We start from the raw sequence: 27,847 nt of genomic DNA on the forward strand, positions 1-27,847 counted from the left end.
GAAGTCCACCGGAACTGACGTAAGAGAACGAGCTGGTTTGGTGTAGTCAGCTGGGCCGAGAGGCTGGAGGAGCGGGGATGTGTAGTACCGGCTAGTCTGTGCAGCAGGTGAGGGGCGCCATTCCTCGTACTGTATGTTGTGTGGCCGTCATAATACCGGCAGCCTGTCTAGGCAGTTATAATGTATTGTACTCAGTGAGGAAGGGGTTAACGCCCGCTGATCGCCTACTTACAGACTTCTCTGCTAACTTCCGGATAGTCGGTCGGCTTTGCTTCATGGTAGTTTTTAACCCCTTAACGACCAATGACGTACCTGGTACGTCATGGAGCGTCGGGGTATGTATGAAGAGAGGTTGCGATGCAACCTCTCTTCATACAGTGCGGGCATCAGCTGTTTATAACAGCTGACATCCGCGGGCAATAGCCGCGAGCGGCCGCGCGGCCGATCGCGGCTATTAACCATTTAAATGCCGCTGTCAATTCTGACAGCGGCATTTAAATCCCCCAAACGATGTTCAGGGGTCCCGCACGGCCCCCCCGCGGTGAGATCGGGAGAGCCGTGCATGTGTCATGGCAGCCGGGGGCCTAATGAAAGGCCCCAGAGCTGCCTTAGCAGACTGCCTATCAAGCCGTCCCCGTGGGGTGGCTTCATAGGCTGCCTGTCAAAAAGCAATATGACGTAATGCTATAGCATTACGTCATACTGCAGGAGCGATCAAAGCATCGCATCTTAAAGTCCCCCAGGGGGACTTCAAAGTAAAGTAAAAAAAAAAATCAATAAAGTTTTTTTTTAATTGAAAAAAAAAAAAAGTTGTAAAAGTTTAAATCACCCCCCTTTTGCCATATCTATTATTAAAAAATCTAAATAATAAATTAAAAATATGTATTTGGTATCACCGCGTCCGTAAAAGTCCGAACTATCAAAGTACCACATAATTTTTCCCGCACGGTGAACGTCGTTCGAAAAAAGAAATGAAGAACGCCAGAAATGCATTTTTTTAGTTACCCTGTCTCCCAGAAAAAACGCAATAAAAAGCTATCAAAAAGTCGTATGTATTCCAAAACGGTACTATCAGAAACTACAGGACATCCTGCAAAAAATGAAACCTTGCTCAACTACGTCGACGGAAAAATAAAAAAGTTATTGCGCGCACAAAATGACCGCAGAAAATAATTGAAAAACATTTTATGTCTTTAAAAAAAAAAAAGAGGAGTATAGTAAAAAAAAACCTATACAAGTTTGGCATCGTAGTAATCGGACCGACCCATAGAATAAAGTTATCATGTCGTTTTTGTTGCCATTTGTGCGCCGTAGAAGCAAGACGCACTAAAAGATGGCAAAATGTCGTTTTTTTTTCATTTTACTCCACTTAGAATTTTTTAAAAGTTTTTCAGTACATTATATGGTACTTTAAATAGCACCATTGAAAAATACAACTCGTCCCGCAAAAAACAAGCCCTCATACAGCGACGTGGATGGATAAATAAAGGAGTTATGATTTTTTTAAAGGGGGGAGGAAAAAACGAAAATTGAAAAAGAAAAATGCCCGCGTCATTAAGGGGTTAATATTCGCCTTTTTAAAAACCATTATACCGTGCGGAAATGAAGGGGTTAATCGCGGGATAGAAAATCCAGTGAAGGAAAGGGTTAACAGGAGAGATTTGTAACCTGGGATGGTGTAGACTAGATACAATTGTAACAAACCCTCAGCTGTGCGGAGTATTATGACTTCAGGTGTCTAAAGATAAACAAGGGTTTCCATTCGCTGACAGGTAGCGGAGATCTTGCAGTCTGTTGGAAAGTTACGGAAGTTTTCATTCTGCAGTAGGTATGTTTTAGGGCTCATTCACAGGGCCGTAAGCGCATTTATGCTGTCCTGGCGCATTTTTTGTTTTTTCGTACACATGGCCGTTGATTTGGCGCTGACGTGCGCCGTAAATACGCAGGCTTTCTGTTTGTCGCACACATTTACGCCAGCACTGCCGGAGCCCAGAAAATAGAACTTCATATATTTTTTTTTCCGCGATCGCGTGATAAAGTGCGCTCCTGTGGATGAAGCCTTCAGAATTAGTAGATTCCATTCACTGCATGTTAAACGCTCAAATCTTGCAGACCAAAGGCGTCCACGCGGCCGCGGGCCGTATTCACACGGCGAGTGCAATGCAGGTTAGTGAAAAACGGACAGTTTTTGATGCGTGTTTGTAGCATTTTTACGATGGTAACACACGGTTTGCGTCCGTTTTCATGTGCATGAAAAAAATGGCGCGTGGTTCCAATGGTAAAACGCTTTAAAACCGTATTTCACGCGCATCAAAGTCGCGTCACGTGATTGCGATGCCCCCGTAAGAAATAATTGCGCAGCAGAAGGACGTGCTGCAATTTTCTGGAGAAGACGATCGGACAGAGATAAAACCGCGTGCGAATTAACCCCTTCCAGTGAACGGATTCTTCGTCCTTGCGGGTTCCTTACATCTCGGAAGCAGACGGAACAGGAGACGCACCCATTAGAATAGAGCCTGATGCGACAGTGGAGACCCCCAAAGGTTTATCTCCTTCATCCCCGCTGGTCGTGGACCCCAGGTGTCTTCGCAGCCCCCAGACAACCGTAGGTTTCCCTGTGTATCGTTGCCGTGCAGGAGTCTGGGAAAGCTGGGTGACAACTGCTGTGGGGAGTGTAGTGGTGGCCATAATGGCACGAGGAGAGAAGAGAATAAGCGGGGGACCACAGCTGAGGGCGCTTCTGATACTACAGGCGCCGGTCTTTATGGATGAGACCGGTCTTCCGCTGGGCAGCGATGTGCATCGGTCTTCTCAGTAGTAGTCACCAACCTCCGGCCTGTGACCAGGCGTATTATTCACCATCTCTAACTGGGACGGGGCCGGTCAGGAGAGATACGGTAATCAGAGGTTGGGAAACATGGCTGCTTTCTTCTAATAACAGCGCTACGCTTATCTATGGGTTGTGTCTGGTATTGCAGCTCCGCTCCCTTGAAGTGAATGAGACAGAGCTGCATTACCACACACAACCTGTGGACAGGGGTGGTGCTGTTTTTGGAAGAAAGCGGCTAGATTTTCCTAAGGACCACCCCTTTTAAGACCGCTCTCACACCGGCCGCTTTTTACCCCGGTTAGCGCGGTGTCCTGAGCGCCACACTCCTCGCAGTACAACGCTCCGTGGGGCCTCGCAGACCTGCACTCCAACGCTGTCTGTCCTTTTTTTGCTGCGTTTTGTACCCCACCTCATCACCCATCACAATGATGGGGTGCGTTAAAAAGTGCTGCCAAACGCCGTACCGTATGTTCAAAAATGGCGCTCGAAATCACGGTAAAATGCTGCGGTGTCTATCTGAACACGTGTGAGAGCGGTCTAACCCCTGACCACCAAGGCGCCTTTTTACGGCGCTCACTAACGGGCTATAAACCTGCAGATACATCCTTATTAAGGCGGGGGGTTTGCTGACTACTGACAGCCAGGCTCCGGCTCTCACTGCCAGGAACTCCCCAGATCTCAGCCCATCGAGAATCGGTGGTAAATCCTCAAACCAGAAACCAAGCAGTGATGAGGAAGAACGGCTCCCATCAGTCAGGGTTTGGCCCAGAAGCTGATATCGGTCCAGCCGGGGCGAGCTGCAGAAATCTTGGGAAAAGATAAAGGCCAAGTAGAGAAAACTCCTCGGGTTGTGTAATAACATCCATATCTGTATGCCATCCAATAACAACAATGTAGCGGGCGGGCAGACCTCCATATAACGCTGCAACGCCAACACAAGACAGATCTTGGGGCCAATGTCCGAGAAGTAGAACCAACGGACCAATGAAAAGCTTTAACCTCTGAATGTAATCTGACCCAGTCATGCCGGTACAACCTAAGCTTGTATCCTCACTGCTACATATCTAATACATTAACTTCTAATGTCTGACGAAAACATGATGCCTCCTACCCGCACCCCGAGGACGGCTAGCGTCGCATTTCAAAATGCAGTAAGCTTCCTGCCCGTACCGCAGCCGCTCCAGTCTGCACCGCCGACTGCAAGGGAAAAAGGGACAGATTTAACGTCACAAGAATGTGTTTTTCTATAAAAAGTCTAGTCGCACCCGATGACCGCGGCAGATTTCTGGAAATGTACGACAGATGCTCAGACACGAGGGATTTTAACATCCACAAGGTACAACCAATACCACAAAAAACTGGTAAAACTTATTGACTCGAGTATATACTAGGTGAAAAAACCAAAACGCAATACTCGCCCCCCAGCCGGCGTCTGTGTCCCCGACGGTGCGGCAAGCTGCTTCAGACTTCTCCCTGGCTCGCTTTTAAATTCCCCCGCCGTCAGCGCTGTGTAACTAAGTGCTGTGATTGGGTGGAGCGCCAGCCAATCACAGCCAGGGAATTGACCCTACTTATTCCACACCTATAAACCCCTCTACACGACCACCAAGAGCTGCGTTCAGTCCAGCATCCTGAGACAAGACTGGAGGAGGCTGATAAAAACTTTTTAATTAGTTTGAAATTATTACTAGAAACGGTTAAAAAGTTGGTAAACTCTTGTAGTTTCTGCTGTTTAGGAACATCTGTAAGAAGATGGTTTCTAGATTAATTATCACACTTGCCCCTAACAGCTAGGGTTTGTATTCCTATACCTGAATCTCTCATCCCGTTCTGCAACCACAAGTGTGCGGCCCCCCTTCTGATGAGGAGCATTATATTCCTTTATGATTATTATCTCCTATAGCAGGGGTCCCCAGCTCCAGTCCTCGGGGACCCCCAACAGGTCATGTTTTCAGGATTTCCTCAGTATTGCACAGGTGATGTAATTATTGTCGGTGCCTCAGACATTGCCACATGTGTTCTTACTATAGGAGATCCTGAAAACATGACCTGTTGGTGGTCCCTGAGGACTGGAGTTGGGGACCCCTGCCCTATGGGACTGATCTAATGATGTGAACAGGATGGCTTCTAGGGGCATGGAGGATTGCATTAACTGCCATAGGTCTTCTCCTGTCCACTAGAAAAATAAAATCCCTGCAGATTCTGTGCGGATTTGCTTTAAATGGTATTTTTTCTTGCCTGCGGATATCCCCACCTATAGATGGCAATGTGGCCGATCCGTGTGGAATCCACACCGAAATGGAGCATGCTGCGTTTTGGTTTTTTTTTTCGTGCGTGAAAAACGCAAATCGATTAAAATGCCATTTTAATTGACTGCAGATGGCCAATGATATTCCTATGGGCAAAATTTCACCCACGGAATCCGCAATTCAATTTTGCTAGTCAGCATGAGGCCTAAAAGCTTGACATAACTCTACCCGCAGGTACGTCGCCTCTTAGGGCAGGAGTAAGAAAACCGACCTCCTCAAATGATGACGTCCAATACATTTTAAATACTTCACCGGCGCTACTGCTTCCATTGACTTCAATGGAAGTCGTCCTGCGGCGAAACGCAGCATGCTGGGATTTCTTTTCTGGACCGGATGGTAAGGAAAACAAACCCGCATGCTTTAATTAAGCTGCAGGCGCCCATGAACTGCCTATGGGCAGCTTGAGCTCCGAATTATCCTCGTAGGTGCCCCATGCGGATCCCGGGGACATGAGCCCTACAACAAACGTGAACAATGCATGTCTGACTCAGCCAATACGAATCAATGGGGTGAAGCCGTCCGTGTTGTACGCATAAAAAATACTCTCATTGTGAAACACGAATACACTATTGTGGGTGAGCGCCTAAAAAAGGCAACCATCATGCTGATAGGGTCCTCGGTGAAATGAGATTGTCATCTCTGGTTGAAAGTTGTTTTTTTTTATTGGTCCGTTTGTTTCCTTATTGGACGTCGGCCCCGCGTTCTGTATACCCGACTAAGAACGTCACAGTCTGAACGTGTTGGTGTGACCGCGTTGTGGGGAGGCCTGTTTTCCTACGATTTTGCTTTTATTGGATCTAATGAAGATTTGGGTTTTCTTACAGAGCCGGAGTATTTTTCTCTACTTGGACTGTTGATGGCGCTAGAGCTGGCACTTCCCCGGATTGTATCTTGAAGGTAGGAGACAATCCTGATTCCAGGTGAATTGGTGAGAAGCTTTCTAATTACTTTACTTGAAAAATAAGGGTCAACACTGTAAATATCGAGTCTTTGCCCAAAACTTGATGCATTTGTCAAGAAACGTTAAAAAAGCAATGAAATGCTTATAACTGTACTTCAGTAACCGTAGAGACATCCGACTGAGGGCTTACTGACACGACCGCACAAATATGAAACCTATTCTTTTGAATTGGTTTGTTCACACGAGCATCGCCGTGAAAATCGCATGTTGGCAAGCGTGATATCGGGTTTTTCGGCACGCTATCGCTCTCACCCGCGTGAGTCTAGCTAAAAAGATCTAAAAACACTGAAGCAGGAGACTGAAAGTCAAAATGTGCGCCCGACTCAAATCTTTGGGCTACAACTAGACTGGTGGAGGATGTCAGATGTCCGTATATCGAACGGGCTCAGGGCAATTCAGTATGCGCTTCATTACTCTCTGCCCTTCAGCGTGTGGCTACCCGAAGGGGTCTGACTAAGGGCCGACGAATCGTTCAAAATCCTCCGATCAGTGAAAATCCGAACGATTGTCATTCACTGTAAAAGCACCGACTGAATGATGAACGTGAAGTTGTCATCGTTCAGTTGATGCATGCCTAAAATCTGAAAGACTGATCGGCCCCTGTGAACAGGCAGTCGTTCATCTATGAACAACTGCCTGTTTACTGTGAATAGAGGCGAGCAGAACGATCTCCGGCCCCCTCCACCTCCATTCACTGTGTGATGGTCCTCCTGTGTAAAAGCACAGCAGCTATAATCACTGGTACGGCCTGTCGGACATCTGCACCCTTGTAAAAGGACCGTACCTCATAGACATTCGGTTCTGATGGGGTGGACCGTGTCTGATGGCTTTTGTACAGAGTAAGCGGTGAGGACGGTCGTGATCTGCTGAGTAGCTGCCGGATAATAAATGATGCAACTCGTCTTTCACATCCGCCGGGTGGATACTGCATGTATTTTTGTTCTTTCCTCACTAGTTGTTCTGGTTATTAATAGCCGGGTGTACCGTATGATTATATATATTGGGTGGGTCACTTGCAGTGTCACAGGTTTCCTGGATGTGAAGTCCCTGCCGTCTCAGGAGGGTATTTCACAATCGTGTATAGAGTATTGTAACGAGTAACACCCACAGACAAAATCCTGTTTTGGATTTGCGAGAACCCACCCCCGTGTACTGAGAGGAATAAATCGGGACCTCATTGAAATTAATGGGTTCTATTGTCTGCGTTTCTGCGCGCAAAAAATGCACGCAAAATGACCCTTGTGAAGAAGTCCTTAAACGGGACTTTACATAGCTAAGACAAACCCGTTCCCCTTTCCGATTTTTACAATCCCTTCTGAACAGACTGTAACCCTGTAAGTTCACCACCCAGTCACAGCTTTCATCCAACCAGGTCTCAGTTATTCCTACTATGTTGTAGTTTTCCTCAGTCATTATTACTTCTAGTTCATCCACCTTATTCGTCAGACTTCTACTATTAGTCACCATGCAGTTTAGAAGGTTTTGGTTATTTTTTATTTTAAGCGTATCCCTATTAACTGTTCTAACTGTACTAACCACTCCCACCGCTCCGCCCCATGTCCATTACTTAGTCCCGGGTCACTGTCTACATTGTCTTGTCTATGTCTGTGATTGCCCTCCCTCCAGGATCTTTTTATATTGAGTATTGCTGGTCTGTGTAAAAGAAAAGAGCAAGACAAAATGCATTTCTGCGTCGCCCCCTCAAATGAAATAAGTCAGTGAACCGTTCTTTTGCAGTCAGTTGCAAACACACAATACGGACGTGACAGTCGCCCTTGTGAATACGCTCTTATATGGCCCAATTGGGCAAGCGACCATTAGTGTCCAGTAATCGGACCGTGTAAAAGTGCACCTCCAGTTGTAATCTCCCTTCCAACCAACCCGACATCTGGCGTGGAAACATGCTGCTGCATGCTGGCTGGTATTTATTGCTGTTGCAACCATGCAACATCCTGGGGCATCGGGCACTGGTCCTGTTCTGCTTAATCTACCATTTGTGATTTCTCGGACTGGGAGTTATGTATACTGATCTGACTGTTTCTGAGGGGGGTGTAGATGACATAGTGACCTCTTCTTCTCCTGCAGGACTGACTCTGGACGACATCCCTCGGTCTCAAGTGGTCTGTCACAATGAGCGGCGCTGCCCTTGGAATAGAGATCGTCTTTGTTTTCTTTCTCGCCCTTTTCCTCCTTCACCGATTTGGAGACTTCAAGAAACAACACCGACTCGTGTTGGTGGCCACACTGCTGGCCTGGTGCCTGTGTTTCCTGATTGTATTTTGCATACCACTGGATGTTAGTACGGTAAGTGAGACATTCTGCCAGGCAGTGTAACTGAGGTGCATGATGGAGCCCAGAAATATCACCTAACACTGACACTTTTTGCTTCCTGCACAAAGCTAGTCCTGCTCTCAGCTGAGAAGTGGATACAATTGTATCCAGTGTAGACAATGCTCTGTGAGCTAAACAGCCCAGACTCCAGACTGATACATTGTAGCAAACTAGCAGAGATATTTGTGCAGCTGCTGTGTTTAGCTCAGAGTATTGTCTACACTGGATACAATTGTATCCACTTCTCAGCTGAGAGCAGGACTAGCTATGTACAATGTATCAGTCTGGAGTCCGGGCTGTTTAGCTCACAGAGCATTGTCTACATTGGATACAATTGTATCCACTTCTCAGCTGAGGGCAGGACTAGCTATGTACAATGTATTAGTCTGGAGTCAGGGCTGTTTAGCTCACAGAGCATTGTCTACACTGGATACAATTGTATCCACTTCTCAGCTGAGAGCAGGACTAGCTATGTACAATGTATCAGTCTGGGGTCCGGGCTGTTTAGCTCACAGAGCATTGTCTACACTGGATACAATTGTATCTACTTCTCAGCTGAGAGCAGGACTAGCTATGTACAATGTATCAGTCGGATGTCCGGGCTGTTTAGCACACAGAGCATTGTGTAGACTGGATAATATTGTATCTGTTTTTCAGTTGAGAGCAGGACTAGCTATGTACAGATTTACTTTTTATGAAAGTAAACAAGTGTTTTCATTTACTGACAGCAAGCAGAGATCTTGAAACACAAAGTATATTAGAAAAATTTATAGACTAATTAAGCTTTATTCAAGTAAACCAGGAAAAGCTGGTGCGCTGCACAGAGAACTGTGTACACTCGATGTTCTTTATGACATCCACGGGCTGAGAGTATGTCCCTGAGCATGCACAGCCCCCCAAGATCTGTAACACTTGGCATTTCTGGAGTCCTGTTATGGGTCAGTTTTAAGCCTCATGACGGGCGCCAATTGATGGGAATGGCACTTGTTTAAAGGGCTTTCACACAGTCCAATTTGGACTGTGTGGAGGATAAACGACCGTTAATACGATCGTTTGTCCCTCATACACTTTCATCGGCGTTGGAAGCAAATTCCCCGTTTACATGGGGAGAGGTGCTGCGGATGGGGATTTTAATTTTTTTTGGTGCTGCATGAAAGATGCCATTACTCAAAAATGAGCTGATCACCGGTCGTCTTCACCCAGAGCAATGATTGGGTTAACGAATATTCGGTCAAAGGTTCGTTCCTGCTCATCGGCCCGTGTAGACAGAAAGCAGTCTTCAGGAGTTCAGACAACTAACGGTGTGAAAAAATGATAAGTTAATGTTTTTCTGTTGGTCCCTCTTTCAGACGATCTACAATCGATGCATCGCGAGGAGTGCGGTCACCCCCGCCACCATCAACGTGAGCCAGTTTTCTACAACCACGAAAGCTGCCGTTACCAACACCTCCTCAGCTGATGTGGCTCCTAACCCTTTAAGGTATTTGTAATACATTCCCAGTAATGGAAATACTTCTGCATTACAGCTGGATTCATATTTATTGTTGTTGTGGTCTTTCTTGTGGGGAACTTTGCTCAGCTAATCCCATAATACAAACATAACCTTTGCTATAGGATATCTCCCCCCAAGTTTACACAAGAACTACTAAATATCGGATCTCATTTCATTCTACAAGTTTGATAAAAAGTTCTTGTATTCAGCCCTTACGTCATTTTCAAAACCCACGTGACAACCAGTATGGCTAGCGTCAGCAAAGGTTGTCACACGGCTATCCAAGAATCCTCAATGGCAAAGGTATACAGTGATGTAGCCCCCGCTCCCCGTGGTACTGGTGTATCTTGATGCCACCAGGAAGTAGTGCTGGAGACAACACTAACAGCCTGGTGACATCTTCTGTACTTGATTAGCTGACGACAAGGCTCCCCTGCAGGTCCTGGAAGGCCAGTATCATCCTCCTGTCCCAGCTGCCGGCCAAGAGTTCTTCCCCACGCTGCTGCTGGCAGTCAGGCAGGCTATCCGGGCGGCCCCAGATGTAATTTTGCTGAAGCAGCTTCCACAGTCCCAGGCTCCCCGTGGGTTTTGTTTAATTCATGCTGCTGCACTCTGTTGGCCGGCCTTTCCCCACTGCTGCTGTTAGTGTCACAGGCTCCCCGGGCGGCCCCAGATGTCACCTCCAGCAGTGTGTTCCTTGGCCCTTTCCCCGCTGCTGCTATGAGGGTGGCAGCCTCTCTAGGCGGGCTCACGTTACCTGCGAGAGTGTGTTTACCGGCGCTTACCCTCTGCTCCCTTCTATCCCGAGTGGCAGGACATGCAGTGTATGGTGAGCCCAGTGGCGCGATCTGACGGCCACTGTTCCCCGCTGTCTGTGTCCCTTCTGTCCGGAGAGAGCAGCTTGCGGAGGGCAGATGGAAGGGGGACGCAGGTGGCGCAGGGCAGATGGAAGGGGGACGCAGGTGGCGCAGGGCAGATGGAAGGGGGACGCAGGTGGCGCAGGGCAGATGGAAGGGGGACGCAGGTGGCGCAGGGCAGATGGAAGGGGGACGCAGGTGGCGCAGGGCAGATGGAAGGGGGACGCAGGTGGCGCAGGGCAGATGGAAGGGGGACGCAGGTGGCGCAGGGCAGATGGAAGGGGGACGCAGGTGGCGCAGGGCAGATGGAAGGGGGACGCAGGTGGCGCAGGGCAGATGGAAGGGGGACGCAGGTGGCGCAGGGCAGATGGAAGGGGGACGCAGGTGGCGCAGGGCAGATGGAAGGGGGACGGCTGCGACATATTGCTGCATCATGTGTAAACATTTTTGCCTGCCCTGGAGGGTTGGGGTAAGGACAATAATCCTTTAAACGTAACCCTCCAGGGCAGGAAAAACTCTCTACACACAGTGCTGCTAGGACCTTACTAAAGTACGCCTATCGGGAGCTAGGGGTGTGACAGGGGCGTTCCTGCATCCAAGCCCTGTCAAACCCCTAGCTTCCGGTGGCGTCAAGATACACCAGTACCGCTCCGCGTATCTCTGCATTACTAGCCAGCTATTAAGACTGAGGCTTCTAGGACAGCAGAGCAGCCCTGTGGTGATCCTTTTTGATTAGCAATTTATTTCCCAGAAACCAATATAATGGAGGACGGCTGCATAGAAATTCAAGTGTGAGCTAAGAAAAAATAGAGCTCAGCCTCTATAGCGGGGACTCCACAGCCAGGCGATGATGGTAGATGGAGCCCAGACCAGAAGAAAACCGTCAGCAATATATAAACTGCGCAAAAAGGTCGGCTTCAACATCTAAAATCTTCTTTATTGCAGGGAAGAGACCTTATATAAACAAACACAAGGAGCTGCATATACGATGTCTCTTCCCTCAAATCAAGAAGATTTTAGACGGTGAAGCCGACCTTTTTTCTTCACATAGAAATTTACCCACTGGGCTGACGAGAAGAACAGCGGAGGTTCTGGCCGCTTTAGTCCGATCACTTCTTTTTGCATTGTACATTATACGCACGTGTATATCGCGTGTCCACATATGTCTTGTAGGCCAGTGTATTGATATCTGCTTTGTTTATTGGCAGCGTTGAGAGTGGTTCACCACAAGAATGCTACAAGCCATGGAGCTACATCCCCAGGGGCATCATGCCCATCTTTTGGCGTGTGGTCTATTGGACATCCCAGTTTCTTACTTGGTGAGTATCAAAAAGGTTGGCTTGTTCTTGGGCTCTGGTCACATCTCATCTTAGGCTTCCATTAGAGGTACAGATGTAGTAAATGCTAACTTGACATTTACACATTATGATAGCTAAAGGAGCTATCGGGGAACACCGTATTCTGTAAAGCCTTGCTCAGCCTGTAGTAGTAGTAAAATATTAGCATATTAGGTGCCGGGGGGTAGCGATGACGTCCCTGACAAAAGGGCCACGTGACCACTTCATTCAATCACCATCTCACTTCAGCATAAAAATGCTCGCTGGTCGACCTCACATCTCTGTGTGTAAACAAGGAGACGCAGAGCTGATCAGGGATGGCTGGAGGGGAACAAACCATTGTATTAACCCTTCCCACCCCAGCTATCCTCTGCCTTATGTGAATATCGGTAAACGAGTGCTGATCGACATCACAGGCTGATTCTCAGCCATATAAAAGGGCCCTTACCTGAACATCGGAACAACAGATATGGTGTGACCCCAGTCGCCGGACCTCTCCTCTCAGCATATTTATGGACTGAAGGAGTGTTTAGAAAAATGGAGCAGCCTTGGACTCTATAGAAGTTTCTCTGCACGACCCTGCACCCGACTCGGTGCACAGTCAAGAACTGCACCGCCGCAGTAATGCAGGAGCCTGTATCACCCGTTACCTGCTGAGACCCCCGACAATTGGAGAATTATGGTCTATCCAGTAGTTGGCGTCGATGTTAGTTGGAGCAGTAGCAGGCTTTAATGAACTCCTATCTAGTTATCTGCTGTGTAGTCTAATGTCGTACATCTCTGTTTTGCAGGATCCTGTTGCCTTTCATGCAGTCTTATGCTCGTTCCGGGGGCTTTTCTATCACCGGAAAAATTAAAACTGCCCTGATTGAGAACGCCATTTATTACGGCACGTACTTGCTGATCTTCGGCGCCCTTTTAATCTACGTTGCTGTCAACCCGAATCTTCACCTTGAATGGTAAGGAGCCGGTGTCTATGACTTCATCTTTACTAATGCACATGTTCTATTTCACGGTTTGCATGAACACAGGGATATTATTTAACCCATTAAGGCCACTGCTAATTTTTAAGCCCCTCCAATCAAATAAAATAAAATGGAATCACAAGAAAATACAAAGATCCATTTTTTTTAATTCAAAAAAATATACATGCACATATTGGGTATCCCAGAAAATGTAATTACATGGACAATAAAGTTTTCTTATTTTGATAATTAACAAAAGGCATGATTCTATCCGGTGTATTGCTGTTCTTTAAAATCCATATAAATTAGACCTGAACTTGTTGGTACCCTAAAATAAATTCTAAAAAGTCTATAACTTGTCCAGCAAAAACGTGTAGACTTAAAAATAAAACATATGACTTATAGAACGCGGTGCGGCAAACGCCCCAAAAAACCTCTGGCGCGTTTAAAAGGTTTTCTGGGACTGGGATATTGATGACCTACCTGATCGGTGGTAATCCGCTACCTGGATGCTTCTGCCAATCAGCTGCTTGAAGAAGCCGCAGCACTCAGGTGATGTCGCATTCACTCCTCGCATGGCTTTACAGCAGCTCGGCCCTGTTCAAGTGGCATAGCTGCTATGACATGTACAGCATTGTGCCTTAGGTGTAATGAAGAGGCCCAAGCGCTGCAGCCTCTTCAAGCAGCTGATCGGTGGGGGGTGCCAGGCAGCGACATCCCCCTTCCAATTTGGAAATTGATGACTTATTTGGAAAATAGATTATTAACCCCTTCCCACCCTATGACTTAAGGGTATGTCATGGCAGGCTGGTACTTCGCGCAAAATGACGTACCGGTACGTCATCGGGATAGCACGAGATCATGACTGACCTCGCGCTATCCCGCCGCAGGAGCCGGCTGTCAGTCACTGGGATAGCCCAATGCAGATCTATAAGAAACGATGCTACAGAATGGTTATATCATGGGGAATACAAGTATTTACTAGAACGGTCTGGAGAGGTGATGGCTGCTCTTTAACTTGCCACTAAATGCAATGGAAGATGATTTATCTGTAAAGACGGCGCTTTAGGAGCAGCTAATCTTACGCAAATTTTCTTCTTGTTTCTTAGGTACCAGCTGCAGACCATAGGAATAGCGGCAGCCAACACTTGGGGTCTTTTCCTCCTCGTGTTGCTGCTGGGGTACGGCCTGGTAGAGATCCCACGTTCCCACTGGAATGGGGCAAAGAAGGGCTACCTGCTGATGAAGACCTACTTCAAGGCAGCCAAACTCATGACGGAAAAAGCAGATGCTGAGGAGAACCTTGAGGATGCCATGGAGGTGAGGAGCTCGTGTTCTCACGGCCGTACAGTAGATGTTACCCTGGCAGTCTTACATTCATTATTTCTTTCATGCAGGAAGTTCGGAAAGTGAACGAATGTATTAAGTACAACCACCCCCTGCGCAAATGCGTGGACACCATTTTAAGAAAGGTAACGGAAAGATGACTCTCTATCGGATCTGTCCGTTCTAAGCGGGGGGTTATGATGTAGGCGAGGGCATTTGTTACTACTTATGAACTGATAATAAATGGGCACTGTATAACCAGCGGGGGGCGTTACTATACAAAGTTGCACCAAAGAGCAGTGTACATAGAAGTCTACACTGAGTGACCCCTTTATTAGACCCCTCAGCCCTCTCAGGATTGGCGCTTCCATGTAGGGAAATTCTCCCCGTGACCCCGGAGCGCGGCCTGAAGTCACATGACAAGTTTCAGTGTGAATCCACATTAGATGGGAACATCCAGCGATCTGAGTGACTTCCAACGAGGCCGGGTCATCAATGCTAGACTAGCCGGGCCGGGATATCACTGCCGACAGCGTGGGGTTTGCTCGTGTAACAGTGTGGGGAGTATACAGAGAATGGCGTGAGCGAGGAATATCTTTTGCCCGATTGGCCTCCTGTTGGAATTAATTAGCCGAATCAGATTATTTGCGATTCACTTCTTGTTTTTCCTGTTTTCGGTGTTGGTGAGGTGCAGAGTAATTGGCTCCTCTAGTTACAAGCTTTAATATAATTACTTATTCATTGTGTGAGTGAAATGTTGTGTGTTTCTCCTCCTTATCTCACCAGTGTCCTGCTGAGTACCAAGAGAAAATGGGAAGAAACATGGACGACTACGAAGACTTTGAGGAGAAAAACATCAACTATCCCAGTGAGAAGACCCTCGTAAAACTTCATAAACAGGTATTGGACACGTTGTAGAAGTAGCAGGCCGCTTCTAAGAACTGAATCTTCCCAAAGACTCTAGAATTTTACTGCTATTTCCCATGCTTGATGGTAGAAATGCATCCCTTAAAGGGATGTTCCAGTTAAGCTTAAAGAGGTTGTTCAGCTGAACAAATTGTACGTCCAAAAGCAGATTCCTCACCCAATTCATGATATGAAGCACTTGCAGGTGTATTTGGTTATAGCTGATACCACTAAAATACTTGTTCGTATAGAATTGGTCACCATCAAGACTTTTCTACACACATTTTTTCCCTCTCTCTCTGAAGTGGATGAGTTTCCCAGAGAAATTTTGAAATGTTTTTTTCCAATTTTACTTGTATTGGAAATACAGTGTTAGGAAAAATGTCCTAAATCTATGTATTATTAAGTTAGAATGACACCTCGCACATCTTCCTGCGCCCAATAGTTTGAGGTATGAGTTATCAAACATTATGGTTCTCAGTGACCTTCAGAAAATTGACCTCCTTGTATTTCTTGACCCGATGGGTTTGAGAATTTGAGATTTTTGTATACATTATAGTAACAAATAAATCTGCAAAGTTTCTTAAAAATCAGGCCGCCTGCAGACTTCGGGGTCGGATCCCCTATGAGAAATCTCACAGCGGCACCTGACCCGCGCCCCTGCAGTGACCAATGCGGGTCTCCTCTTCTCCTCCGGCTCTGTGATGTGCCAGCTGGCGCATGCACAGAGCGGAGCCGGGGCGCCCAGCAGTGACCTTTCTGTGCGGGCCTCTGCAAGACACGGACTAATCGCAGCCATCTGCATAGGATTGCGTATTGTAATGCAATCCTATGCAGGCAGGCAGGGGCGGAAATTCTGCGGGAAATCCCGCCGCAGAATTTCCGCCCGTGTGCAGGGGGCCATAATCAGGCGTTACCCCTTGGGTGATTTTTGTCCTAGAATGACCGTGGAAGCAGATGGCGCTGTCAGTATCGCAGCAGCCCAGTTTGGTAGGACAGCCACAGCTTCAATTGAATTCAATGCAATACCAGCCTGGGCTGCTACAATACAGACAGCTATCTGCTGTCAGTGCTGTTTGCACCGTGGGCCAGCAATTGGCTGCTCGGCGGGGATACTGAACTGATCAACTATTGATGACCTGTAGTCGGGACACGTCATCAATAGCAAAATTCCTGGACAACCCCTTTAATGGGTGTATAGTAAAGCGTTCTACAACTTCCTAATGTTCTATATGTTCCGATTTCTCATCATTTGCGGTTGTTTGCTTGCTGGCAGTGAATGAATTAGCATTTTTAGCCTTTGCAAATTCAATCAGACCCTGAACTTGCTGACACTAATCACTATGGCCGAATGCACACGGCTGGGTCGGATTCTACATGTGGGATCCCGCAGCGGAATTAGACCCTGTGCCGTCCAATGTTTAGCAAACATTTTAGTTGTGAGAACTGTTGAGTCTTTTATACTTTTCACCCTCTGGATATAAACAATAATCTCCCTAGTCCTTCACTGCAAACATAGACCGTGAAAATACCAAAGAACTGAAACTCCAATTATTTTAGAAAGTTTCCTAGTCTCTCTCCTTCCTCCTCCCCGGGGCTGTAAATATAGTCCCTATTAAATTCCCAAATCATTCTCCTTCCTCTTCTGGGAAACTTACTAGGTACTATTTTTACAGTTGCCAGAGGGGGAAGGAGACAGACCGAGAACTTACTGAGCACTATATTTACCGCTGTCAGTCAGTCTCCCTTCCCTGTTTGTCCTCTGAACATATAATTAATAGAAGATAGTTAAATAATAATAATTGTACCATGGGTTTCAGAGCAGTGAATAGTACTTGCCAGTCTTCCCTCCATACACATGAAAACCCACAGTTATTTAATTTTTCAAAAATATAGTATCATATATTCTCCTTCCGCTTCTGGCAGCTGTAAATATGGTTCCCAGTAAATTTCCCAAAGGGGAAAGGATACTGACTAAGATGCTTACTGGGAACTATGTTTACAACTGCCAGAAGGGACAGGACATAGACTGACTGGTGGTGATGTGGAGCAGAAGGGAGCGAAAAACATATGATTGCATACAAGCGGCTTTGGGAAGTGTAGGCAGAAAACTGAGAAATGGGTCATGTCACTTGTCCTAGCAGCTCGCCCAGCGTCCACAAGTCCAAAGCAATGTAACATAGTAGCTAATAACTTTTTTATTTTTTAACGTGAACTCAATTAGTGCGAGTATCCCTTTAAGTTAGGGTTTTACTTTATATTTAAACACCCCAATCACATCCACCTATTATAATTGTTTATCTAAACCTCCTTTTACCTCACTGTCTACAGGTGATCTATGCCGTCCAGAGACATAACCGCACCCAGGTCCAGTGGCGGATGCTCCTAGAACAAGCCTTTCACCTGGAGGATGTCGCAAAGAACGAGACCAGCGCTACCAGACAATTTGTACATACCTTCCCTCCTCAAGAGCCGGAAAGCTGGATCACCAAGCGTGTCTACACCCCCTCTGTGGGTACGTACTCGGTGCTGCCTGCTGCACTGTGATGGGGTGTCTGATTTCCCTGCAGCATTAGAATATGTCCTTGTTGTAAAGGAGGTGACGCCAAAAATATCATGGATTGCTCTAAAGGTGTTTTCCAGCCCCATAACAAGTGGCCCTCCAGTGCTTCTGCCAGAGCGGTTCTTTGGTCCACTATCAGGCCTTGTTCACGCCAGTCCATCAATGCAATGTAGTCTCAACAAGCGACCACAGCAGCCCATTGCAGGCTGCAGCAGTGACGTCGGTGGGGTTGACTCGTCACTACTGTAGCCAATACTGCGTAATGTTTTACTGTCTTAAGACTCTACAAGCTCGTAAACCCTTTTTGATGTTGTGTTTTAAGGATCTTCAATCTGGAGTTCTAGTGCGCCTGTCTATTAGGGGAGATTTGGTGCCCATGCTGTACCTATGTAATGTGATGTCTTTTCTCCCGCACAGAGTGGTATTGGGAGTGTTTGCTGCGCCCCTGGTGTTCTCGGATCTTGGCAGTCATCCTGGCGATCTTCTCTGCTGTCGTGGTGTGGTCGGAGTGCACGTTCTTTAGCACACATCCTGTCCTGTCTCTCTTTGCTGTGTTCATACAACAAGCTGTAAGAACCTACAACTATATTTATATTGAGGTAAGCGGTATGTTTTTTAATTTAATGAGCATATTTGGGTTGAGCTATTGATGATCAGTCCTTGGGGTTGGTCATCAATCGTTCATCATTGGCAGGGGCCCACTGCTCAGAAACACCGCACACATTAATTTTCTTTAATGCAGATGAAAAAATGATGAAAATCGCATAACAAAAGCATTAAATAAGCATGGAAAATTGTCTTTTTTTTAATTACCAAAATCCCACTCGCCCATGTGAATACAGCCATAGGCAGATGTAGGTATAACGTTATATGATAGGGATGCCTGTTATATTTGTTTAGGACAATGCACTGCAAATGTACTGTACATGGTCCTGAGCTTTAAAGGGGTTTTCCAGGAATAACATTGATGACCTACTTGATCAATGGGAGTCTACTAGTATGAAATGTATGGCACTGTGCCTGGTATACCATGAAGTGGCCACAGCAGTCACACGAGCATCATGGCCACTTCAGACAGCTGATTGGTGGCAGTTCTGAGCAGTGAACCCCCACTAATCTGATATTAATGATCTGTCCTGATGAAGGGTCTTCAATATCTTGGTCCCAGAGAACCCTTTTAAACCTGCTACATAGTAAATGTACCATGTGGGTTCTAGGTTCCTGTAGCCTAGCAGAAGCATGTTGGGTGCCCGGCTCTGAGACAGCTGAGAGACCCTGGGAAGAGGAGGACAGAAAAAGTTTGTAACTTCTTAATTTTTGCTGCCTTCATAGCATTCAACGAACTGCCTTTATTGTACCCAGCAAGCATGTGATGGTCAGGTGCCCCCTCCTGGCATAGAAGAGTCGTTGGTTCTTATCAGACCCAGATCAGCTCTGCCAATGACTAATGTGACTAGGAGGGGTTGTTTATTCCCTGGTAGCTCCTATGGATGTCTGAGTTATACTGGGTAACTGCAAAACTGGTGACCTCTGTTATTCTCTCAGTACAAATGGCCGAAACGAATGGGGCCCAGCTCAAGTGGTGACTTTATTAGTCTCCATTTGAGCAATGGCTTCATCCAGGTTGGTGTTTGTATGCCACTTTCAGCGATCCAGGCATAACTCCAGGAATGGAGTGTGAGATGAGATGTAAACAAGCCTTTAAGTGTTCTTAGGTCATGGTGGGACTGTGGTTGGTTTCTTGACTCTTGTGTCGTGCACAGGTCTGTTGTCGCCATGAAAAGCTGCTGTTTTCTTCAATCACCTTTGTGTGCTCTCTTCCAGGTGGCGTGTTTCCTCACCATATTCTTCTTGAGTATCTGTGTTTATTCAACGGTCTTCAGGATCCGGGTATTTAACTATTACTATTTTGCATCCCATCACCAAACGGATGCATACAGTCTCCTGTTCAGCGGCATGTAAGTAAATGGACCCTTTCTTGGTCAGAAGAAGATCACCATTAACTAGTGGCCTCTGTTCGTGGTAACCTCTTATTGCTCTATGGAAACAAGTAAGATGGAAGAATACTTCTGCAGCGCCACATATTGGATGGCAGCAAAAGGGTTGGACATTGATTTAAAGGAATGCTGTCATCCAATAGGTGGCGCTGCAGAGGTATTGCTCAATCTTTCTTATTTGCAGATTGCTCAGAGGAGCATGCATGGCCTTATAAGTCTCCTCACTCACCTTCTAGGTGCTCTCAAGGAGAGACTTCCCTCCCCTCCCGACTCATTGCTCTCTGCGGGGCACAGGGATTGATGTGAATGATAACAATCTCTGCACAGAATAGGGGATAACTTGTTGATAGTTGGGTGTCCAACTGCTGGGGCCTCGCCCATTCTGAGAACTGGTTCGATACACCCAGAATTAACGGAGCAGCAGTCACATGTGCACCACAGCTCCATTAATTACAGTGAGACTGAAGGAAATTGTCAAGCACCTCAACTCAGCGGTCTGTGTTGGTCCCACATCAATGAAATAAGTAGCGATGTGCATCTGTGACTACCACTCTATTCATGATGGGGATGCTCCGAAACGCAGTATTTGAGATTAGACAAGTTCCCAGCAGTCAGACCCCCACCTATTACTTGTTTTGTGGTAACCCCCCCCCCCCCCCCCCACCCCCTTAGCATCAGAAACTTCAGGATGCACATTGAGGTACAGCTGCCAAGGTAACCTTACAAAGCCGGTAGGGCCCTGGTAATTAGAATAGGGTCTGTGTGCGCAACTCTCTAGGAGTGGTACTGGACTAGCCAACCGCACTCTGCATGTCTCCGCACCTCATGTCAGGTTAGGCTGGGAAATTATAGGGACACTTTAAATCCTTAAAGGGAATCTGTCAGCTACTTGGAGCGCTGTAAGCTAAATTTATGGGCTCAAAGTAGCTGACCCACTGACAGCAGCCACGTAAGTTTTATACTTGCCTTTCTTGCCGTTCCCCCGTTGTCAGCGCTCAAACCTGCCGCTTAGTGCTTTGATCGCACTATGTACATAGGCGTACACTAAGCAGTCCTCCCATTGTTTGCATAGAATGGAAGGACTACTTAGCGTGTGCCTCAATGAAGTGAGCGCTGACAGCGAGGGAAGGTAAGTATATAACTTAAATCCCTGGACTCAGCGGGTCAGCTACTTTGAACCCATAAGCTTAGCTTACAGTGTTCAAAGCAGCTAACGGAGTCTCTATAATGACCACATCTGACTTTACAGAAGTTGTGCTACGGTAGACAGTTATCACATATCCACACCATAAGGGGTAACTTTATGATCGGTGAGGATCCAACAGCTGTAACTCCCACCAATCTTGAGAACAGCGTTCCTGAAGGTCCCCGCATGAAAGGAGCAGCAGTTGCACGTATGCTGTACCTCTCCATTCATCTCTTGGACTGCCGGAGATCATGGAGTTCAAGTACTTGGTTATCTCCAGCAGTCCCACTGACGTGAGTGGAGCAGCCGTACACATGCAGGACCTCTGCTCCATTTATTTGGGACATTTGTGAACCCCATTCTCTTGTCTGACTGCTGAAAGTTATTCCCTATCCTGTGGATAGGGGATAAGCATATATCATAGAGCAACCGCTTTAAGGGATTACTGCTTTACATCTACATCCGAATACTTATGTCTGTTAATATGTAACCCTGCGTGTCACTGTGATTTGGGCTTGGAGCACAGACAGCCTGTAGGCCCTCAGGGCTGAACGTACAGAGGTCCTCTTGCCTCTTATCATGTTCCTGGGATCAGGCAGCAATCAAAGTGTTAGATGACCAGGGTTTGCATTATTAAACAGTGTAGCACCTTTAGTATAGCAGCACGGATTCTACTGCACCATACAAACCCAGTGCTCTAGAATAGAGGTTCCTGCCTCTGCTATAAAGACATATGGCTGGTTGCTTGAGGGTTAACACTGTGAAGTAGTGATTTGTAATTTTGGCTACCCCCACTTCATTTTACTGTCTTTGTGACTTCTCAGTAAGTCGCACGATTTTATGTGTAAATTACCCATGTGCTTACTGGTATAACCTAATTTATTAACCCTTTTGCTTCAGGTTGTTTTGTCGGTTGACTCCTCCTTTATGTCTGAATTTCTTGGGTCTGACTCACATGGATGGCTCAATTTCTCACCAAAATACGGAGCAAACGGCCTACACATCTGTAAGTACAGGGCCTTGTTTTAATCGCAGTCCAAGGAAAACGCTGTTAGGAATGTTTTTCATGCTCTTTTTTTTTTTCTCACCTACAGATTATGGGATCTTTAAAAGTGCTGCCGCTGATCGCTGATGGGTTTTACATATATTACCCCATGCTGGTTGTTATCCTTTGTATCGCCACGTACTTTAGGTAAGATAGACATGGGGTGTCTTACGAGATCGCGGGCAGCCCTGGTGCTCAAGGAAAGAATTCCAATTCAGTCCGTTTCTCCGGCTATGTCTTCCTAGTCTCCTTCATCGTCTTCCCAGTCTCCTTCATCGTCTTTCCAGTCTCCTTCATCGTCTTTCCAGTCTCCTTCATCGTCTTTCCAGTCTCCTTCATCGTCTTTCCAGTCTCCTTCATCGTCTTTCCAGTCTCCTTCATCGTCTTTCCAGTCTCCTTCATCGTCTTCCCAGTCTCCTTCATCGTCTTCCCAGTCTCCTTCATCGTCTTCCCAGTCTCCTTCATCGTCTTCCCAGTCTCCTTCATCGTCTTCCCAGTCTCCTTCATCGTCTTCCCAGTCTCCTTCATCGTCACACTCCACATTAGAACGACAAGCGCAGAAGTATATTTTAAAGGGGTTATTCAAGAATGGAAGAACTAACCCAGTCCAGTTCGGGTCCAACAACACCGACCCTTCTACCACTTGCCTAGCTACGACAACAGAACATGTGATTGGGACCTCTCGTTGTCCGTTATGTCATTGAGGCGGCTGGCCTACTTGCTCATTTCAATAACTAAGCTCCTTTTCTGCATCATCCTTGATGGACAAGGGGGCTGGCTTAGTTACTGAAATGAGCAAGTAGGCCAGCCCCCTCGATTACGTAACCAACAACAAGAGGCCCATAACATAGTGATCTGGGCCAGAAGTGGAGGCGCCATCATCACTGGACCTGAACTGGATCGGTTGCGTTTTTCCTCCTCAGCGCAGCATTTTAGTCATATGTCATTTCAGGTACATTCTTGCGTAAAGTCCCAATTTTTAGAACACGTTGCCTCTGAACCACAAAGGCGTCCGGCTTTATGCAAATGGTTGTTTTGTAGCTGTTCTCAGGCATTAGGAGGCGTTTCTGTGTGCGGGGCTTGAATGTCCCGACTTTAGCGGTCTAAATCTTGTAAGTATGCAGATAGACGCCACCAGTTCATACTTTAAGGGGTTGGCCAGGGTTAGAAGGCATGGCAGCTTTAATCCAAACACAGCACCACCCTTGTCTCCATGAGTTGCCTGGTATTGCAGCTCAGCTCCCATTCACGTCAATGGAGCTGAGCTGTAATACCAGATACAACCCTATAGCCAAGGGTGGCGCTGTGATAAGAAAAAAAGCAGACATGATTGATTTTTATTTTTATTTTTTTTAAATTCTGGACAACCCCTCTTAAGGCAACTGTGAATCTGAGCTATGGGCTATGCTTCTCTGCAGCCCAGACACTTCTTTATCACTATATTCTCTTGCAGTTTGGGGACGCGCTGCTTGAATTTGCTTGGATTTCAGCAGTTTATGGGGGACAACGACATGACGTCTGACCTGACCGATGAGGGAAAGGAGTTAATCAGGAGAGGTAAGTGCCCGAAATAACCATTTATATAACAAATGTTCTGCTATTAAAAGGAACATTATTTAATAAATATATGATTATTTTTTTTAAAGAAAGCTTGAGTGTTTTCAGGGTTCTAGATGGCGACCAGAGTCGCCAATGCCATCACAATTTTAAATGGTGACAAGATTTTTTTCAATCATCTTGCCATTTGTGACTACCATTGTTGCTGCTGCAGCATGCCACCACCCTGTGATAGAGAACGATAAGCTGTGCATCTATTTAATGTGTCAGGGAACATTCTTGCCAATCTCGTGGCATCTGATAGAATCCCCATCCCTGACGCACAGGCCTGCTTGGGTTTGGAGAAGCAGCACTGCCATGCTCCGTCTGACTGCCTATAAGTATGTAATAGGAGCTACCCTGAGCATGCTGTGTAGCCATGTTGGATTTTTTTCTGTCCAATGTACTAATGTTTACTTTGAAGTTATTGGTGGCAGAGGTCTCTCTTAAAGCTAGATAGACCTCCATATCATGTCGCATTACCAACCGTTAGCGAATACCTATTTGATGTCTAAGGCCGCCTGCAGGACCGTCCGATGTAAGAAATGACCAGCAGAAAATAACCTGTAGCCTCTTATTCTAGAGAAAAGAAAACGTCAAAGGCACGAGGATGGAGAAACGCGCAGAAGGGTGAGATGAAGGGTCATTTATAGACATTCTCTCTGTAATATGTTAATGACCACAATTAGGGGATCACAGGATGTCCGGCTGCTGGGACCCCCAATGATCAGCCGCAGCATTTCCAGAAGCACCATAAGTTCATGACGAATGCAACATTTGATATGGTATTTCACGCCGCAGATTTTCTGGACTCGCTTCATCTGGATATACTGCTTTTACGCAGATTTGCACAGAAATCCTATGGAAATTCTGCACACAGATTTTGCCCATGGACGGGATTAAATCTGCTTGTGGAGCCACGGCTCAGACCGCAGCAGGATGACTCCGTTTTTCTGCCACCGTTTTACATACTGATTCAACGCTGAAATCTGCGGTGGAATTTGCCTTCTGGACATACTGCGAGCCGTTTTTTACACTTGTGATGCGTCTGTGCATACCCCCCCCCCCCATCCCCCGCAAACAACAACTTTATACGTCTTTTTGATCTGCCATTGCAGGAGTGGAAGGAGCGTTACGCCACTAACAGGGAAGATACCAGCCGAAACAGGAACGTCAACTCTGAACCGAAGGAGCCGACGTACACAGAAATGACCACCAGCCGATGTGAGTGTCGCTGTACTCATCTAAGTGGAGCTCTGCTTACTGTGTGCTTACGTCTATTTCAGCGCAGTTTACCTATGAAAAGCTACTAGAGCCATTTGCTGTAATAGAATCCTCAGACCTCCTCACCGTGCTACACCGCGCAAAATAAATATTTACATCGCGCATCGGATATAAATGAAATAAATTGTGTAATTCATTGAGAGCAAAATAACATCAACAGTAAATGGAAACCAAAGTCATCCACTACCTTAGGCTGAATGCACACAGGCGGAAAGTCAGCAGCAAGATTTCACGCAGAATTTCCACCGTGGCACACTGCCATAGGATTGCATTGATTTATGCAATCCTATGCAGGCAGCTGTGATTTTATTTTATTTTTTTTTGATCTTGGAAAACTCGTACGGAAACAAAATCACAGCATGTCCTAACTCAGCGTGAGCCTCGCAGAGGGTCGCACTGACGCATCATCGCTGACGCGCCACCTCTGCGCATGTGCGGCTGTGCGCCAGCCGGCACATCTGCAGAGCAAAGATGTCGGACAGGCAGTCGGAATTCGATCCCGCTATCTTCATTCACCCTTAGCGCTCTCTTATACATCAGCATGGCAGAGCGCCGCCATATAAATCCCAACGCTCTGCTGCGTTTTCACTTTCAGAGGCAGCGCTTAACGCACAAAATAAAGCAAATGGCGCTTGAAAATTGCGGTGCTGGAAAGTTTTGTGATCGAGCGCGTGTCTAAGAGGCTCCATTAAAAACAATGGGCGCCTCTGACAGCGTTTGTGCTTCTATCACAGCGCTAGCGTTAAACACTGAAAAGAAGCGGCTGTGTGAGAGGGGCCTTGGGGCTGATTTCCAGATCACCCAGAATTGACAAATGCCAATCAAGCTGCCTGGTGCTGGACTGTGAGCAGAGGTCCCACTATAGGACGACGGGTGGTCCTCAGGCCATCCTCATGGAGTCTGGGTAGGACAGTCTGGTCAGTAGCCGCTGGAGGTCATTTTGCAGCCTCTGGCAGCACTCGTCCTGATTTCCTTCTGTCCAGTCCTGATTTCCTTCTCTCCAGTCCTGATTTCCTTCTCTCCAGTCCTGATTTCCTTCTCTCCAGTCCTGATTTCCTTCTCTCCAGTCCTGATTTCCTTCTCTCCAGTCCTGATTTCCTTCTGTCCAGTCCTGATTTCCTTCTCTCCAGTCCTGATTTCCTTCTCTCCAGTCCTGATTTCCTTCTCTCCAGTCCTGATTTCCTTCTCTCCAGTCCTGATTTCCTTCTCTCCAGTCCTGATTTCCTTCTCTCCAGTCCTGATTTCCTTCTCTCCAGTCCTGATTTCCTTCTCTCCAGTCCTGATTTCCTTCTCTCCAGTCCTGATTTCCTTCTCTCCAGTCCTGATTTCCTTCTCTCCAGTCCTGATTTCCTTCTCTCCAGTCCTGATTTCCTTCTCTCCAGTCCTGATTTCCTTCTCTCCAGTCCTGATTTCCTTCTCTCCAGTCCTGATTTCCTTCTGTCCAGCTCTCTTCAGGTAACGGCCCGTGTTCTGGTAGCTGCTGGGTGACACAGCAAACATTCTTGCTCCGGCATGTATAGAGGAGCAGGACTACCTGTCCAACCCGATGGGGCTGCAGGTAGCACCTCAGTAGTGACACAGAACTAGAGAGGGAAGCGGTCAGGAAGGAGAGGACTTTTCTCCAGCCCATTTAAAGGGTTGTCTTGCTGTTCCTCCCCGGCACTCTTGTTGTCAGTTTCATTTACACTAAAGAAGGTGAAATGGATTCCTAACTGGACAGATTGATATCCCTGAAGGGGAAGGGACTTGGGGTTATACTACGATGCCTAAGTGTTCCCCAAATATTTGTATTCTGGTGCATGGATCATGATGACTCTGCCAATGTGCCCATAACAGCTGAAATACAAACCCCCCCCCCCCCCCCCCACTGTACGGACAGACATAGGAGAAACCCGTCACCAGGCAGGATTAAACGTACATCACCATGAAAACCTAAGTTATGACATCCTGGATAGCGAGAGGCAAAAGCAGAAAAAATTCTTTGGTACTTTAAGGTCAAAACTTCAAGAAGGTTAAAGGGCGTCTGTGAGCTCAGACATGCTGATGTTATAGAGCAGGAGGAGCCGAGCAGTTTGGTACAGAGCTTTATGGGGAGAGATTCGGTATTTCTTTTATTCATTTATATTTCTGCTAATTCTGAGCTGAACAGTCCAGTGGGTGGGGCTATTAGTGATTGACAGCTGTGTATGACTGTACATACAATCACTGATGGCTCCGCCCACTGGACTCTTCAGCTCAGAATGAGCAGAGATATAAATCAATAAAATACAAGTTATACTGCATCTTTCCCCATAAACTTATATATCAATCTGCTCGGCTCCTCCTGCTCTATAACATCATGATGGCAATTTGGACACCATGTTCAAGCCAACAGATTACCTTCCAGGGGACCCTTCGTGCCTGGAGAAACAAGAATGTCCGAACGGTTTCTCTGACTACCTGATGCACACTGTACATAGTATGTATCAGTAGTCTTAGACTCTACATGCTGCTCTGACTAGTCAGCACGGCTCATGTGGGCAGCAGTGGTCAATCAAAGCCGCATGTAGTGTCTTACACTAATGGTGCCATACTGTGCATCAGGCAGTCAGAGAAGCTGGTGTGGCCATCTTTGTTTCTCCAGGCCATCAGGTTTGCTTTAAGTACTTGTGCACATACTTGTATTGAGTTTGATTGCTATCTTCTGTAGTTCACCATTTGTGTCCTGAGCTGCTGGCTCCTTGCATGACCATAAATGTAGCTGCAAAGTCTCTATACGTAGCTGCACAATGAGGAGCAGCTGCCCAAAGCATTATATGTCAGATTCCAGGGACTATCTGAGAAATGGGAGCTGGAATCCAACTGGTTGTAAATGGCACCCTT

The 27,847-nt window shown here is 46.7% G+C and overlaps 1 protein-coding gene across 4 annotated transcripts in view; it reads left to right on the forward strand.

The window, feature by feature from the left end:
- The first annotated feature begins 9 nt into the window (after positions 1 to 9).
- Positions 10 to 27,847, forward strand: part of LMBRD2 (LMBR1 domain containing 2) — a 36,196-nt gene continuing 8,358 nt past the window's right edge. For 2 of the 4 annotated variants that reach the window (XR_010792787.1, XM_066602431.1), the window contains exons 1-17: positions 10 to 107; positions 5,964 to 6,067; positions 8,186 to 8,404; positions 9,781 to 9,911; positions 11,989 to 12,099; positions 12,909 to 13,076; positions 14,192 to 14,402; positions 14,480 to 14,554; positions 15,195 to 15,308; positions 17,646 to 17,829; positions 18,295 to 18,476; positions 19,702 to 19,835; positions 21,961 to 22,066; positions 22,155 to 22,252; positions 23,559 to 23,662; positions 24,285 to 24,331; positions 24,820 to 24,925. Coding sequence is in view for 3 of the 4 variants with exons in the window: in XM_066602431.1 (XP_066458528.1) it covers positions 8,231 to 8,404; positions 9,781 to 9,911; positions 11,989 to 12,099; positions 12,909 to 13,076; positions 14,192 to 14,402; positions 14,480 to 14,554; positions 15,195 to 15,308; positions 17,646 to 17,829; positions 18,295 to 18,476; positions 19,702 to 19,835; positions 21,961 to 22,066; positions 22,155 to 22,252; positions 23,559 to 23,662; positions 24,285 to 24,331; positions 24,820 to 24,925 (1,945 nt within the window). In the remaining variant the exon portion in view is untranslated. The remainder of the gene's footprint in view (positions 108 to 5,963; positions 6,068 to 8,185; positions 8,405 to 9,780; positions 9,912 to 11,988; positions 12,100 to 12,908; positions 13,077 to 14,191; positions 14,403 to 14,479; positions 14,555 to 15,194; positions 15,309 to 17,645; positions 17,830 to 18,294; positions 18,477 to 19,701; positions 19,836 to 21,960; positions 22,067 to 22,154; positions 22,253 to 23,558; positions 23,663 to 24,284; positions 24,332 to 24,819; positions 24,926 to 27,847) is intronic. The other 2 variants (XM_066602433.1, XM_066602432.1) reach the window with 2 other exon arrangements.

Source organism: Eleutherodactylus coqui, chromosome 5 (assembly GCF_035609145.1).
Source record: "Eleutherodactylus coqui strain aEleCoq1 chromosome 5, aEleCoq1.hap1, whole genome shotgun sequence".
NCBI lineage: Eukaryota > Metazoa > Chordata > Amphibia > Anura > Eleutherodactylidae > Eleutherodactylus > Eleutherodactylus coqui.